A 15865-nucleotide genomic window follows, 5' to 3' on the forward strand; every position below is an offset into this window, starting at 1 on the left:
CGAGGAAGGGGCGTGATGACAAGGTTTTTCCTTAGTGCCTGAGCATGAGGGCGCCAGGGAGTCTGGTGTGAGCTGAAGTGAGTGAGTGGAGGGTCTATGCAGGCCTCTCCCATCATCACCGTGAAGAGACAAGGGCCAGGCATGAAGGACAGCAACACGCCTCCAGGTTCCTCCTGGCAGAAGGGGCTGGGTTGAAATTTAGGAATGCACAAAGGGGTAAGAAAATGATCAAGCAAAGGGATTTAATGAGCTTAAATTAAAGGCAGAGAGCAACCAGGACACGTAGCCTCTGGGTGGGTTTCTCTTGGCCAGCACGGCAGGACAGCAAACACTGACTACGCTGTGAAGCAGCTGCACCCGCTCTGCCTGGTGCTGTTACTACCTGCAGGGGCCCTGGACGGGATGCTGGTGGAGCCCAGGCTCCTGGGGGCTTCTATGGGCCAGCCTGATGGGACACTGGCCTTGGTGTGGCTGGAAGGTGGGGCGTGAACCCGGGCATGAACCTGCGCATGGCCACCACCCCACGCTGACTTGGTCCACGCGGTCCGAGGGATTACTATGCGGAAGCCACCATGTGACGGGCCGCAGCTACAAAAACGAGTAAGAAGTCTCTCTGCCTCTAGAAGCAGCCACTCCGGTGGGCCAAGAAAGGCCAGAAGCCAGAGGAGCGGCATGACATGTATTTGTCCAAAGGGCAGAGCAAGAGCGCAGTAACCACTTCCTTTCGGCAAGATCAATGGTGCCTTTCCAGAGATGGTAAGCAGTGAATGAAAGATAAACAGGACTATTCTAGGCAGATGAGGGTGGGAGGCGGGGAGCAGGGGAGGGACAGAATCCCGGTGAAGAGACAGTGAGTGCAGCTCTCAGCTGTGACGTTGTTTGTTGTTGCTGTTTACTAAGTCACGTCCGACTCTTTGCGACCCCATGGACTGTAGCCCGCCAGGCTCCTCCATCCATGAGATTTCCCAGGCGAGAATACTGGAGTGGGTTGCTGTTCCCTTCTCCAGGGGATCTTCCCGACCCAGAGATCAAACCTGCGTCTCCTGCACTGGCAGGAGGGTTCTTTGTCATCTGAGCCACCAGGCAAGCCCGAGCTGTGTGGCATGCAGCCAGGCAAAGACACAGATGTGTGAGCTGAAGGCTGGAGGGAGAGGTGCAAAGGTGAGCGCGGGGTTCACTGGGAGGATTCTGGGAGATGCTTCTCCCGCGGGCCGAGTGGAGTAGACGGGATGAGCGGTCCCAGGGCCACGCTCCTCCCTGTGTGGGTCAGACTAGAAAGACCACCCGGAGGAGAGGGACTCACAATCAGCAGGCCGGAAGCTGGGGTGGAGCCGGGGTTGGGGGTGGGATGGGGTGGAGAGAGGTGAGTGGGGGCGGGCAGGGGGTATGCGCATCTTGGTGTTGAGAGTGTGGTGGGGTGGCGGAGGAGGTGAGTGGGAGCGGGGCTCACCTTGGTGTTGAGGACGTTGCTGGCGATCCGGCAGAGCATAAGCAGCCCGTCCTCCTGCAGCGACCAGGTGACCCGCAGCCGCGTCATCCTCTGCAGGGCGCTCTGGTCTGCCTCGTCATGGTAACGCCTTTTGTTCTTGTCTTCCGGGAGCTCTTCTAAGGTGGGGAGAGCAGAGGGGGCTTTGAACAACTGTTTGAGAGCTGTTACTCCAGAGAGCGGAAGGGTCCCTATCCAGGGGGTGGGCTTGGATCAAGGTGTCAGATATCAGCATCTCATCGAGTGGGGTCATGTCAACTAGCCACAAAAGACTCAGTCCAACGGGACAGATTTTTTTCTTTAACCCCTTTCATCATTTCTCTTTGGTCAGACTTCATGGTGACAGGCTGGGCAGCCTGATGCAGTTATCTGTCCGTCTCTAATCTTTCCCTCGGAGGCGCTGAGTCCTCTGAAGGTGCCTCGCCTCCTTTAGAAGCCCTCTGAAGGAACCTGCTTGGGGCGTGCTCTCCAGATGAGTGGGACCCCACCATTCCCCGCTCTGCAACCTCAGAGATGCTGTGTACACTCTGGTGTGGCAGGGGGACAGCAAGGCCCACCATCCAGGGCTAAATAACTTCAGGACTGACCCAGACGGCTAAAAATCACCTAGCACAGTGCCTGGTGCAAAGGAGCTACTATCTAAATAATAACAATCACAAATGTTATGGAATATTTACTGGGTGCCAAACACTGGCTTAAGCTTTTTACATATATTCACTTACAATTAAAATAATACTTGGCAACAACGCTAGGAGAAGGATACAACTATTATCCCCATTTGGCAGGTGAGGAATCTGAAATGCACAGAGACCCAGCACCTTGCCTGAAGTCACAAATCCTAGGAAGAGGCAGTTAGGATAGGGAACCCTGAGCTCTCAACCACTGGGTTTCCCCAGACTCCACCCTCCGCTCCCCTCCCTGCTGGGAAACATTGGCAGGAGTTCCAAAGGCAGATGCCATATGCTACCGCCAATTCTAAAAGACTGTTTGCTTAGTGAGCGTATTTCAAATGAGAGCAGGAGAAAAGTGGGCAAGATCATTTGCATTCAAAGCAACACCACCATCGGATTTTGCTTTGCAGTGAATTCAGGTCTTTTCGAGCCAATTTGATCTTACACATATCTGGACAGGCTAAACGCAGGGGGCCATTTCAGCTGATGCGAGGCTATTTGTTATGAGCACCAGCCGAGTAAATCACTAAAAATGGGTTCCTGTTAAAGCATTCTGCTCTCAGCTGAAACAGCTAAAGCTATCAGATTGTTGTTAAAACGCATGGTCCACTGAAGTGACATAAAAGTGGATAAAACCTGGACACTGGTCTCCTCGCTGCCCTCCTTCACTGTAAATGATGCCCAAATGAAGAATTCAAAACGGGAATCGAAGAGGCAGCATGCACAAGGGGTTCACAAGATCCAGAGAGATCCTGCAGGCTTTAACGACTCCCACGTTCCCTCTGATTTAAAAATACAACTTGAAACTCTGTCCTGAGCACAAATGCCAATGTTAAAAGGTGAACCAAGAGAATAACAGGATTTGGATTGGCTGTGATGAGGACTTGGCTGAGGATTTTTGCCAAGGTTTTTTTTCCCAGTTGAGATGAAATTAGAAATGTGAACAGAGGGAATCACTAACTGCAATGACTCTATATACTACCGTGACGGAGAAAGCAGGGGGGGATGCATACAAAGTTCAAGGCCCTCTCGGCCAACAGGCTGGGCTTGGAAAACAAAACACAACCACACAGAGTTAGCGCTGCAACTGGAGAGAGTGAACTGCAGTCTGAGGGCAGCACTCAGGCCAGGCTACGGGGAGGCTGCTGTCCGTCCCTGGCTGGACCGGGCAAAGGCAAGCCTCACAAACACAAACGATCATAACCAAACCTTTCTTCTTCCTCTTGATCTTCTTCCCTGGGTCCTTCTTCAACCGTTTGCGCTTCTGGCTTTTCCCACCCTTCACTTTCTGGTTCCGCTCCAGCGTGGGCTCTCGCTCCACCTCGACGTGCTCATCTCTCTCAGCACAAAGCCCAGATCCGGCTCGAGCGTCGCCCCAGACCGTCAACCTGCCATTGCCTGGAAACAAGGAGAGGAGCCCAGCATTGCAGAAGCCCCCCAAAGGCTGGAACAGGCGCAGCGGTCCCACCGGCCCAAGCCGGCCCTGCATCCGTTTCTGCCGAGCTCCCAGCCCACGTACCTCCAGCCCCAAGGGGCATCGGGCGCTTGGAGAGAAACGTCTGCAGCCTCATCGTGAGCCCATTCTCTGATGCAGTGGTCTCCTGAAAGACAAGGATGGCACTGGATGAAGTGTGAGCTTCCCTGGGCCCCCAGGAACCCAGTGCAGCCGCAGTGCTGAGCGTTGAGTCCCTGGTGAAGAGGCGGCGCAGGGACTGCCACCTTCCTATGGCACACACCCCTCTCGTGTGACCTCTTAAATTTTCCTTTCTTTCTTTTTAAAAGGAATACTTATCCTCATCGAAGAATAAATTAGCATTCATGAGGGGAAAGAAAGGAGTCAGGCAGATATTTACAAAGTCCTACTGCGCCTTCAGTACTTACAGATGCAATTACTCGTGTCTCTGGTCAATTTTGGTTTGGCCAATTCAAAAACTGTGAGCTGGGACTTTCCTGGTGGTCTAGTGGTTAACAATCCACTGGCCAATGCAGGGGACACACGTTCGATCCCTGGTCTGGGAAGATCCCACGTGCCGTGGGTCAACTAAGCCTGTGCGCCTCAACTACTGAAGCCCGAGCGCCCTGGAGCCTGTGCTCAACGGAGAGGAGCCACCGTGACGAGACGCCTGAGCACCGCAACGAAGACCAGCCCCCTCTCGCCACAACCAGAGAAAGCCTGCACACAGCAACCAAGACCCAGGCAGCCAAAACCAGAAACAGAATAGGTAAATCTTAAAAACAAAAATAAAATCTGTGAGCCAGGGAAGGGGGAGGCGGGTGAGTAGTGATGGCCGGGGGGGGGTGGGGGGGTGGGATGGTCCCAGGACGGACACCCACCTTTTTGGCCTTGTCCATGATGTAGCTGGTCCAGATCCAATTGCGCTTCAGGTGTGCGTAGAAGCTGGAGTCGAGCCCTGCGGCTCCCAGGCCGTCTCCGGGGATGATGCCTTCATCCACAACCTCGCGGCTGCCCCTGAGAGTCGGGAAAGAAACAGACCCCGAGCCTCCTTGGGAACTGAGGAGAGAGCCCGTGGAGTGGGTGGGGGCATGTACTGCAACTGCTACCTTCCCACAAAGACACCTGACAGGGAGCAGTAAAGAATTTGTCAAAAATCCAGATTTTTATGTAAAACTCTCAGCTTTTAAACTTCAGCAACTGGTTCTTTTTGAACTTCGGCAACCGGTTCTTTTTAGTTTTTGACAATGGGTGGGGGGAGCTAACTGCCTCATGGCTGGGGCCAGAGTGAGCCACGGCCACCGACTCGCAGCCCCCACACCAGTGACTCAGGCCTCCAGGCCTGACAGGGAGCCTGACTGGGGGGGCGGGGGGTGGCGCCCACTGCCTGCAGGACGAGGCCCCCGCGGCTCTGCACTCAGGGCCGGCACTGCGGGGACGGGGCGGGACGTACATGGTGTACTCCATCATGGCACACTTGCGCTCCAGCGTGTGCTTGTCCATGGCGTTCTCCTGCTCCTTCTGCATTCTGCCCTCCTCATCGCTGCCCTGGTCCGGGCCGCTGCTCTTCCGGGCACGCGGGCAGCGCACCACTCCTAGGAAAGAGACACGAGCTCCACTGATGACACCTTCCCGCCAAGGTCTGCCACTGGTGGCAAGAGGAGTGAATTCCCTTTCTGGGACTAGGCTCGCCATCAGGGGAGAGGGGCTGAAACGGGTGGACCTCTTTGCACAAAACGTCTTACATCATCATGTCACGGGGGAGCAGAAGGAAGAGTTAAGGCTGGTGGGTGAACCTGAGAAAAGAGACTGCACACAGCCTGGATTCTATAAAGGCGGGAAGGCGAGCAGGCAGCCAGAGAAACTCCAGGCCTTCTTTCTTCCTGGTGGAGGCCCTGGGGAGTCGCATGCCATAGGCCTGGGCTTACCCAAGGGCTCAGTGGTAAAGAACCCGCCTACCAATGCAGGAAACGTGAGTTCGAACCCTGCGTTGAGAAGATACCCTGGAGGAGGAGATGGTAACCCACTCCAGTAAAGTATCCTTGGCCTGAAGAATCCCATGGACAGAGGAGCCTGGCGGGCTACAGCCCCTGGGGTCGCAAAGTGTTGGACACGACAAACAAGACCACACAGCTCTGAGGTATGCTCGCTGTCTCTTTACCAGGATCCCTGAGTGCCCTCTGCAGAGGGGCATTTGCTTAGAGGAGAAAGTAAGCAAACTGCACTTCTTGCAAAGAAATGTGAAACATGATTAAAACCTTTGCTTGAGGGACTTTCCTGGTGGTCCAGTGGTTAAGAATCCGCCTGCCAATGCAGGGGACCTGGGTTTGATCCCTGGTCCAGGAAGATCCCACATGCCGCGCGACAACTTAAGTCCGCGTGTCACAACTACTGAGCCTGTGCGCTAGAGCCTGGGCTCCGCAGTAAGAGAAGCCACTGCAATGAGAAGCCCACTCTCCGCAACTAGAGAAAGCCCGTGCATAGCAGTGAAGATCCAGCACAGCCATAAATAACTAATTAATTAAAAGAACTGCTTGAGTCAGGCCAGGGAAGGTTATGGCAATCTGCAGACTGTCAAAGAGCCGCCTGTAACATGGTCAGCTGCAGACTTCCGCCTGGCTGGTGGCGAGAGGCAACAGGCAAAGCCCATGCGCGCACTTCTCACCCAGAGCCTCACGTGAAACGTCTGCTTCAAGCCTCCCCTCAACTCCACAAGGCGGCGGCGGTGTTCCCAGATTAGAAATGAAGAAACTGAGGCTCAGGAGCCTCCAAAGAGCTCACCCAGGGCCGTGCATCTGAATGGACCGTGAACCTAAGAGGACCTCAGGCGATGCCTCGCTTGGCACTGCCAAGCTGCCTGCTGGAGATGCAGACTTAGGCCACCCCCAGGACTGCTGAGTCCAAGTCCCTGGACAGCGCCCAGTAACCCACGTTTCAACACGCTTCCCCAGAGCTGCCGGTGCACTCACGCTCTGCGAGCCCCACCCTGAAGGATACGCACATCTTATATGATGCTTCCCCTTGGTCTGTGGGGCAGAACCCCCTCGACCCCTGCAGATGTTTGTTGACTGAAGGGATGGTCAATGTCTGATTAACAAACTCAATAAGCCTCCCACGTTTTGGCTTAAGAACATGAAAAGGGATGGAAATTCACCTGTTGTCAAGCCTGAAAGACTCTGGTGCAAATAACATACTGGTTCACAAATTTTTATCTAGTATAAAATGCAGGGGAATTAGGACACTTTAAAATCTGCAATGCTAAAAGCCTAGCTCATTGTTGCTGCCAGAGGAGTCTACAATACACACTGTTTCTAACATTTGTCTGGACCCATTAAATGATCTATACAAGTGCTCGTTAGCCTCTTAGCATTAAGCAGTTCTACCCAAATCACAGGCTTTCCTGGCGGCTCAGCAAAAAAGAATCCGCCTGCCAACGCAGGAGGTTCATCAATCCCTTAATCAGGAAGAACCCCCAGAGAAGGAAATGGTAACCCACTCCAGGATTCTTGCCTGTCAAATCCCATGGACAGAGGAGCCTGGCGGGGTACAGTCCATGGGGTTGCAAAAGAGTCGGTCACGACTGAGCACACACCGACAACAATACACATGTGGCTCCTGCTTTGCAAAAATCAAAGCGTAACCTTGATCTTCAGGCTCTGTGACAGGAGGAAGACAAGAAGTCCTCTCCCAGGTGCAAATGGAATGTAGCATCCTTCTTCTCTTGGGAGAAGTGGCAAGACAGGACCAGAGGAAAACTGGCTTACAGGAAAGAGCACCAGACTGGCAGTTCTATCGCCTTCTACAAACCCTCCATTCATTCTTATAAACATGTTTGGGATGTCGCCTGTCTATCAGGCACTTTGAGACACACTGGGGATGAAAGCCAAATCTCCCATGCTCAAGGGATTCCCAGAATGACATCAGATGACAGCAAAGATGCTGGAAAGGCTTTCTCAGAGAAAGAATGCTTAAAGTTGGGGGTGGCTATCTGCAAGGTGAACATAGGTCAGGACGTGCCAGACGGAGAAGACGACGCAAGCCAAGGCCTAACACAAAGCCCGAGTCACCCAACCCCTGGGCAGTCTGGTCAGTTCCTCCTCCTCCAGACCTCCCCACCTGTCCTCTGGCCTTCACTGTCACCAGAGGACCCGAGGCACAGTCCCCCGCTGGCCTCCCTGCCCCTGCTCTGGTGCCTCTCAGGCGATGGTCCACACAGCAGCCAGGGCAGCTTTGAAGGACGTGAGATCGACTTACAACCACCAATGGATTCTCGCGGCTCTGAGAATAAAGCCAAAGTCTCCTGCAAGTTTGGAAGTTTGCAAGTTCTCCTGCAAGGGTCCTGCAAGGCCCCCGAGTCTGGCTCCTGCCTGCTTCTCCATCCCAGCGGCCACTCTCCCTCCACATATACTGGCTGATTCCGCTTCTCAGCTCTGGTCATGATGGCTCGGCTCATCCTTTAGAACTCAGCTCAAACTCTCCTGCTCAGAAAGGCTGCTTCCTCGCCAGCCTAGGAAAATACCCTCGATCCGACACCCAGTGCGTTTCCTCCCCAGCACTTAACCCACTCTGGGTCTCTGTGCTGTGTCTTCCCCAAGACAGCACAAGTCCCGCTGTGATGTGCAGATGAGAAAGCACTCACAAGGTGTTCAGTAAATACCGACTCAACAAGCCAGTGAATGAAGACACAAGTGGAGCTGCGTGGGCTCAATGCGGTGGGGGCTGAGGGCCCTCCCAGTTAAGATCCACCACATTCCTTTCTAAGGGAGCTTCCAGGATACTCCAGGCCTCCGGGGGACAGTCTGAAAACCAGCAGGCGGTTTCTAGCTCCTTCCAGCTCTAATCCCACAGAAAAGAGGGAACACAGGGAGTCCCATAAAGACAGCTGGTACCTAGCGGGGTGTTGAGGCAGACACACTGCAGATCGAACCAGTAGTTCTCCACATCCTGCATTGAGTTCAGGACATATGAACGCCTCTCGAAGGGCCGGCTGCTGCGGGCCACGTTGTAATGGGGGTCACAGGTGGTGGTGTCCACGATGCCCACATTCTTCTTCAAGTAGACAAAGACCTACAAAGGAGACAGCAGATGGTGAGGGGGGAGGCTCAACCTCCGAGTTGGGTTAGTGTCTGGAAACGGTCAGGACGAACCACCTTCGACTGGGCGTGAAGGCTGTTTACCTGATCTTTATCCTGAAACTTCTCTGTGGGGCCGAACTGGAGTAGCCCCATGAAGCAGAGCCTTTGAAGGTTCTCCACCACCGAGAAAATGAAACGTCTGTAGGAAGAGGGGGCGGCGGGTGCTCAGTCATTATCAGGGGGTTGAATGGGAGTGAGGGATGGGACTCACTGCTTCTCCCCTCTTCTACCTGTAGGACCTCAAGGGCGGGCCTTGGGCCTGCACTGAACTGAGACCCAGGACCCCCGGACCATCACCACCCAGGGCAGTGGGGACTGCTTCTACACGGGGTGGGGGGGGGGGGGCGCTTGACATCAGAAATAACAAAAGGAAAACCCAGTTCATGACCTGCAGTCTTTATCAGCAGATTTTACTTTTAAAAGAACCTTGCGATCAAGGGCTAAAATGTCCCAGCCCACACTGCATTTGCTTCTGTGCTTTATGTAGAAGGTCACAGAGGGTGGCTGAATTAATGACCTTGGGTCTTTACAACCTGGAAAAGGCAGAAACCTTTTCTTTTCCGGGTCAACCGTTACTCAGAAGCCTAATTCGGAGGGGCCTGCCGGGACCCTCAGCTGCCCCGAGTCACTGCAGGGACCTCACCTCTTATACAGAAGCTGCTGCCGGATGGACCTGGGGAGAAAGCGGATCAGCGTGTGCTTCTTCAGGGGGTCGTTCAGAAACTCCTCGAGGTGGTCCACCTGAGAGGGGATTTTCAGTGCTCAGCTCACCCTCCAGGCCAGGGCAAGTTCCAACAGTCGTGAAGAAACACTCAGCGCGACGTCTGGGCTGAGGTCTCGCTGAGCCGGGTCATCTGCCCCATGGGGACACGGACCCTCCTCCTCGCTCCCCGCCCCACCTCACATATCGCCCTCTCAGCCCAGACACCGCCCCCCCCACCTTTCTGCCACACTGGGGGGGACCGAACACGTGGCCTCACTCACTGCTGGTGGGCATACGAAGTGCTAAAACATTCCTGGGGGAGCACAGGGGAATGTATTTATTTATATCTAAAAAATGAAAGATGAGACTACCCTGGTGGTCCAGTGGCTAAGACTCACTGCTCCCAATGCAGGGGGCCCAGGTTTGAGTCCTGGTCAGGGAACCAGATCCCATGTGTCACAACTAAGACCCTGAGCAGCCAAATAAATACTTTTTTTTTTTTTTTAAAAGATAAAGATTGCTTATTGCCTTTAAAGCCATTGATGCTGCTTCTATCCTTACCCTTGGAGAAAAAATTTTGGGAGTTACCCACAAATACAGCTACTAAAAGGTATTCATCATTGCGTCATTTACAACACCAAGAAACTGGAACTGAAATGTCCAAAAATACAGTACTGGTTACATAAATTGGGGTATGTGCTTAAAAGGAATACTATGGAGGGAGGTGGGAGGGGGGTTTGGGACAGAGGACACTTGTACACCCCTGGCTGATTCATGTCAATGTATGGCAAAAACCACTACAATACTGTAAAGTAATTAGCTCTCAATTAAAATAAATTAAATTTTTAAAAAAGGAATACTACGAATTTACTTAATATCAAGTTAAAACAATGGTGTGGAAAATACAATATATTGTTCGGTGGTAAGAACAGATGATAAAAGAGTAAACACAGTATGATCTCAATTCAGTATTTTTTAAAAAAGGACGCTCTTATATATACACACATTCATGTACACACAAACATGGCATAGAAAAAAAGACTAGATGAAGACACACAGATAACATGAGCAGCGATGCCTCTGAGTGACACAGTTATGGCATTTCTATGGCAATTTCTATTCTCTCCTTTTTTCTGTATTTACCAAATTTGTAAAAACATATTTTATTGCTCTACCATAACTGTCTGTCTATTGATTGAGCTAGAAGGAACAAGTCTTTGAAATATCTCCCTTGACCCACCATCCATCCAACCTCCACTATCTACTCTGCCTGCCTGCCTTCCTATTTAATCCATCTATCTATCTATCTGGCCAGCCACCCATCACCCAGCCAACTACAGGCATCTTCCCTTGACCAGCTGAGCGCAGGTCCCCCAGTGTGGAGCTGAGGCACCAGCCCCCTGCAGCGGCCTGGGAGCCACCGTACCTTGTAGCTGACTTGCACGATCTGGGTGAAGATGGAGAGGGGCAGGCACAGAAGGAGGTCACTGACCAGAGCCCAGCCGAAGCCGAAGTCCTTGTGGATTGGGATGGGAGGGACGTAGCGCCTCCAGGAGGCTTCATCCACGAACACTAGGAGAAAATGGGGTCACATCCCAGACTCCTGGTCACGATGCTGCTCTCTCCTCCCTGGTCCTGCTTCCCTCTCACCACAAACTTGGGCAAAACCCTCCCCGTTGGGCAGGAGGCCCAGAGGCTCAGGAAGCCAGGGTGATGTCTGTATAGTGATTGGGGCAGTGACTCCCCGCTGCACCCTGCTGTGGCGTCCCAGCCCAGGGCATCTCACCGGTCTCCGTGGCGAGTTCCACTTCGCCCTCCCAGGTGGTTGCGTCCTGGGTGTCCTTGGCTGCGGCATCGAAGGAGGCCTCCAGATTGCTCCCGGAGGAGCACGGGACTCCTGCCTTCCTTTCTGAGAAGCTCAGCTCCTCCACCGTGGTAGGGTGCCCATAGATCAGGTACCACAGAAACATGTGGATAACCCGCAGGCGAGGCATTTTGGGCAGAAACCCTAGAGAGCGCCCCAGTCCAGGAACTGGGGCGAGAAGGAAGGAGAGTGGTGCGTGAAAACTCCGGGTTCCCTTCGGTTCACTTCATTCAAAAACAACCGAGGGCTGCTGGGTCCCAGGGGTCCAGGGAGACAGCAAATGCTTCCATCCTCAGGGGACTTAGTTTCTAGAGGACCGATAATAACAAACTACCTAAGACAGTACACTGGATGGAAACAGCTGATGCTGAAAATAAAGCAAGGAAGGGAGAGGAGGGCGATACTTCTGCAAAGGCCTGGAAGGTCTCCCAGGGAGAAATCTTAGGGGGCGGCCTGGAGCTGGTGAAGGAGTGGGCCATGCAGACATCTGGGGACACACACCCCAGGGTGAATGCAATGTGTCTAGCTTTCTTTCCTGGTGGCTCCACTGGTAAAGAACCCACTTGCCAATGCAGGAGGCCCAAGAGGCGTGGATTTGATCCCTGGGTCAAATCCCCTGGAGGAGGAAATGGCAACCCACTCCAGTATTCTTGCCTGGGAAATCCTATGGACAGAGGAACCTGGCGAGCTACAGTCCATGGGTTTGCAGAGTCGGATACGACTGAGCACACACCCACACGCAGCATACTGGGGGAAGGGCCAGGAGGCCCAATGGACAGGGCAGAGCAAGGAAGGAGGGGAGCGAGGAGGTGAACCGTGGGGAGCGGGGACGGTGGGCCTCCAGGACAGGCTCAAGGCTCACGGGGACTGCAAGCACTCCAAAATCAGGTTCTTCTAAAGAGCTTATTTCTTTGACACCAAGTGCTCCCTGACTTGCCCCAGAGAGAAGAGACAGGTGAGAGACAAGGAAGATGTGGCGGGGAGGACACGGGGCCCAAGGGCCCCTCCTCCGGCACCAGGCCTGGACCCTGAGGAGCCCTTGGCGGCCTTGCGCCCACCCAGGCGCGTGCGCTGCTCAGGTGCATGTCCTCGCGTGAGTTCCCCCTGCCCCATCTGCACTTTCTAACTGTGAAGCCTTGAGAGGAAAGGCCGAGCCCATGTGTCTGGAGAACTCAGCAAGTGAGGTCCCACCGATGACCCCTCCTGCTCGGCATCCCCGGCCGCTCGGGCCCCTGCCAGGACATCTCCACCTGAGGTCTGCACCCTAGCACCGCTGCGCCCCTCCACCAACGTGCACGCTGTGACCGGCAACTGCAGCTGAAGCTCCGACTACGAAGGCCTGGCTGTGTGCACGGCCCAGCACAGGCTGACGTCAGAGCAGCTTGGTGGAGGGGTGAGGGGAGCTGTTGTTATTCAGTTGCTCATTCGTGCCCCACTCTTTGAGACCCCATGGACTGGAGCCCACCAGGCTTTCCTGCCCTTCACCATCTCCCGGAGTTTGCTCAGATTCCTGTCTGCTGACTTGGTGACAACATCCAACCATCTCCTCCTTGCTGATGGGAGGCAGCCCTGTGGGAGACTTGCAAACTGGAAAACTGGATGAATGCTCAAACTCATCAGTGGCTGTGGGGTCGGGAGAGGCAGAGATTTTCAGTGGTTTATAGAATGATCCAGACCAAGGACACTCAGCAGAAGGAGCTTTGTGTGTGTGTGTGTATTAGTCACTAAGTCGTGTCCAACTCTTTTACGACCCCATGGACTCTAGCCCGCCAGGCTCCTCTGTCCATAGGATTCTCCAGACAAGAACACTGGAGCAGGCAGCCATTTGCTTCCCCGGGGGCTCTTTCTGCCCTGGGAATTGAACCGAACGTCTTCCGCATTGCAGGCGGATTCTTCGCCATCTGAGCAGCAGGGAAGCCCCTCAAATGAAACACGACTGGGCCCTGACAAGGAGCGGCTCTTTACCTACGACAGGGTGGTAGTTTTTCAGCTGGGTTACGCCCATTTTCTCCTGAGTCTTTTTCACCCGTCCACCTTCTGGTTTCGAGGAGGCACTTGGCTGGGCGTCTCCTGATCCACTCGGGCCCTCTTCTCCTTGACTTTCCTCTTCGGCTTCCTCTTGAGGCACTGGAGGCTGGGGCGCTTTCATCCTGAAGGTCACGGATAAGATGTGGCGAGAGTACGTGAGAAAACCAAGGGCTGAGAAACGACAGGGTCTGTCCTCAAGAGTCTGGCCCCACGGAGTCAAATCAACCGCCCGCAGGGGCTGGACAGGCAATCGTAAACGGACAAATTGGGTCAGGGCGCTGGACATGTGGGGGTGACCTGGACAGTGTACCCCCACCTCCGGGGCAGCTGCTACCCTGTGAGCAAGGCGGCCTGCTGGGCGGGGTCCTCTGACACCTCCATCCATGCCAGAAAACAGGAACGGGACGTGGGACTAACCAGCAACTGATTCACAGCACCTGTGGCTGAGGCCCCGCCAGCCACACAAGCCAGCGTTTGCGAGTCACATCCAGCCCTGTGTCTGCCTGGGCCCCACCTCTAACTTAAACTCAACCGAGAACGTTCTCCTACCAAGCTTTCTCTCAGTCCATTAGGTGGCTTATGAACAGAGAGAAGACCTCAGAAAGGCAACTGGAATCCTTCTGAGCTAGTATGAAACTTGGCAAGTTTCACACATCACAGGGCCTATGATTTGAAGCACTCTGTCCACACTCTATTAGACAGAAAAGAATGAAGGATGTTAGGATTTTTTTTTTTTTTTGTCTTAAAGAATCCAGGGACTTCCCTGGTGGTTTAGGTTAAGAATCTGCCTGCCAGCGCAGAGGACACAGGTTTGATCGCTCGTCTGGGAACTAAGATCCCACACCCCTCTGGGCAACAAAGCCCCAGAGCCGGTGCTCTGCAACAAGAGAAGCCACCGCAATGAGGAGTCCACACACAGCAACTAGAGAGGAGCCCCTGCTTGCTGCAACTAGAGAAAGCCTACATGTCACAAGGAAGACCCAGCGCAGCCAAAAAATAAATGATAATGAAAAAAGAATCATGAAATGGATCCTCTTTGAGGCCAGGGGATCATGAATCATAAACTCCAGACCAGTGGATTCACTGATGGTACACAAGCATGAATAAAGGGCTTTTGTGGAAACTGCGTCAGGTTGGAACACGGACCAGGGCAGCCTTACTGCGAATTCCCTCGGGAGCTGCCACTTGCCTGTTGGCTGTGCTTGAATTGGACATCCGGAAACGAACCTGCTCGATGGCACTTCTCACGAGGGGGTCGTTCTGGTCCATGGACGGGTGCACCACCAGGTCCACCTGCAGAGAGAGATGCGGGGGGCCCCTGAAGGGGAGGGGAGGAGCCAGGGGGAGACTCAGTCCCACCCCTTGGTTCCCTGCTGGATCCCTGGTCATGCCTGCTATCATTAACATTTCCAAGTGGCACTGATGGAACAAAGTGAGATGTTGATCAGTTTACCCTTACAGTTTCTGGCACCTAAATCCCTCAAGCACCCAGCCACAAAGCTCTGCCATTGCTAATGTGCTGCTCTGACGGCTGAGGAATTCTGGCCTGGAAACGGAGCGGTCTGCCCTGCGGCCCCTCAGCTGGGCTGTCATGGCCCACTGGTCCCTGCTGCTACCTGGGGGGCGGTTGGCTCCTGACGCCACGCTCCTGCGAGCAGAGCGTCTCCCACAGGTGCCCGGGAATCCTATGGGCTTCCATCTGGAAGAGGAAAGCGGCTTTCATTAGTCTCCCCTCGCTGAGTGCGCGGCCGGGGGACTCTTCCCAGCTGCGCCTCTGCACACGCTGGCAGAGGATTCAGGGCTGCCTGTGTTGGTTTCGTGTTTCCAAGGTACTGAGGTTCAACAGGAAGGTGGTGATCATTTTTTGAGCCCTAACTAGGCTGACGGATGGACATGACTTGGTGGGGCTGAGCAGAGGAGGGGTGTGATAGCCATACAGGAGATGGCAGGCCTGGTGACCTGGACCCAGGAGGGTCAGCTTCCTCTGATAGAAGATGGCAAGGTAAGGTCTGCTAACAGCGAACTGGCCAGCAGGCTTCCTGCCCAAGATGGCCTGAGCGAGGGTGGGTCACAGGGAACCAGTGGCCACATCTGGGCAGGGACCCCAAAAAGCCACACTTGGCTCCATCTTGTCTGTCCCTCACTTGGGAAAAGGGGACCCCCCCGCGCTGCCCTGCCAGCTCTTTTTTGTGGTTTTGTGAGGTTCAGGTGAGACTGAAAGAAGTTAAGCAACACCTCAGAGAATCTGAAAGCCTGGGGCCAACACATAGCACTCCTGGTTCCCCACTCTTCACAGCCAAATGGCCCAGCCAACCTCCCAAAGGCCCCCGATGGACAGAGGAGATGCAGGAGCAACGGCAAAAGGCGGGCGCCGGGCACAGCGACCCCAGCCAGCGAGGCTCCAGCAGAGCGGAGGGCCGCCTGCCAGCAGCCCACGCTCTGGGTGCCAAAGTGCTACTGAGAAACTCAAGCTTATGCTTGAGGCAGATGTACAATACGGTGGCCCTTTCCAGCTGGCAAACGGG

General features: G+C 54.2%; 1 protein-coding gene across 1 annotated transcript in view; it reads right to left on the reverse strand.

Annotated features, from left to right (window-relative positions):
- Positions 1-15865, reverse strand: part of GTF3C1 (general transcription factor IIIC subunit 1) — a 77427-nt gene that overhangs the window by 19017 nt on the left and 42545 nt on the right. The window contains exons 13-24 of the mRNA XM_043456080.1: positions 14530-14633; positions 13278-13462; positions 11235-11480; positions 10875-11020; positions 9389-9486; positions 8788-8884; positions 8500-8677; positions 5064-5205; positions 4492-4627; positions 3677-3758; positions 3367-3555; positions 1451-1605 (exon numbers count right to left, since the gene is read on the reverse strand). Coding sequence (XP_043312015.1) covers positions 1451-1605; positions 3367-3555; positions 3677-3758; positions 4492-4627; positions 5064-5205; positions 8500-8677; positions 8788-8884; positions 9389-9486; positions 10875-11020; positions 11235-11480; positions 13278-13462; positions 14530-14633 — 1758 coding nt within the window. The remainder of the gene's footprint in view (positions 1-1450; positions 1606-3366; positions 3556-3676; positions 3759-4491; positions 4628-5063; positions 5206-8499; positions 8678-8787; positions 8885-9388; positions 9487-10874; positions 11021-11234; positions 11481-13277; positions 13463-14529; positions 14634-15865) is intronic.

This window comes from Cervus canadensis, chromosome 32 (assembly GCF_019320065.1).
Source record: "Cervus canadensis isolate Bull #8, Minnesota chromosome 32, ASM1932006v1, whole genome shotgun sequence".
NCBI classification, from domain to species: Eukaryota; Metazoa; Chordata; class Mammalia; order Artiodactyla; family Cervidae; genus Cervus; species Cervus canadensis.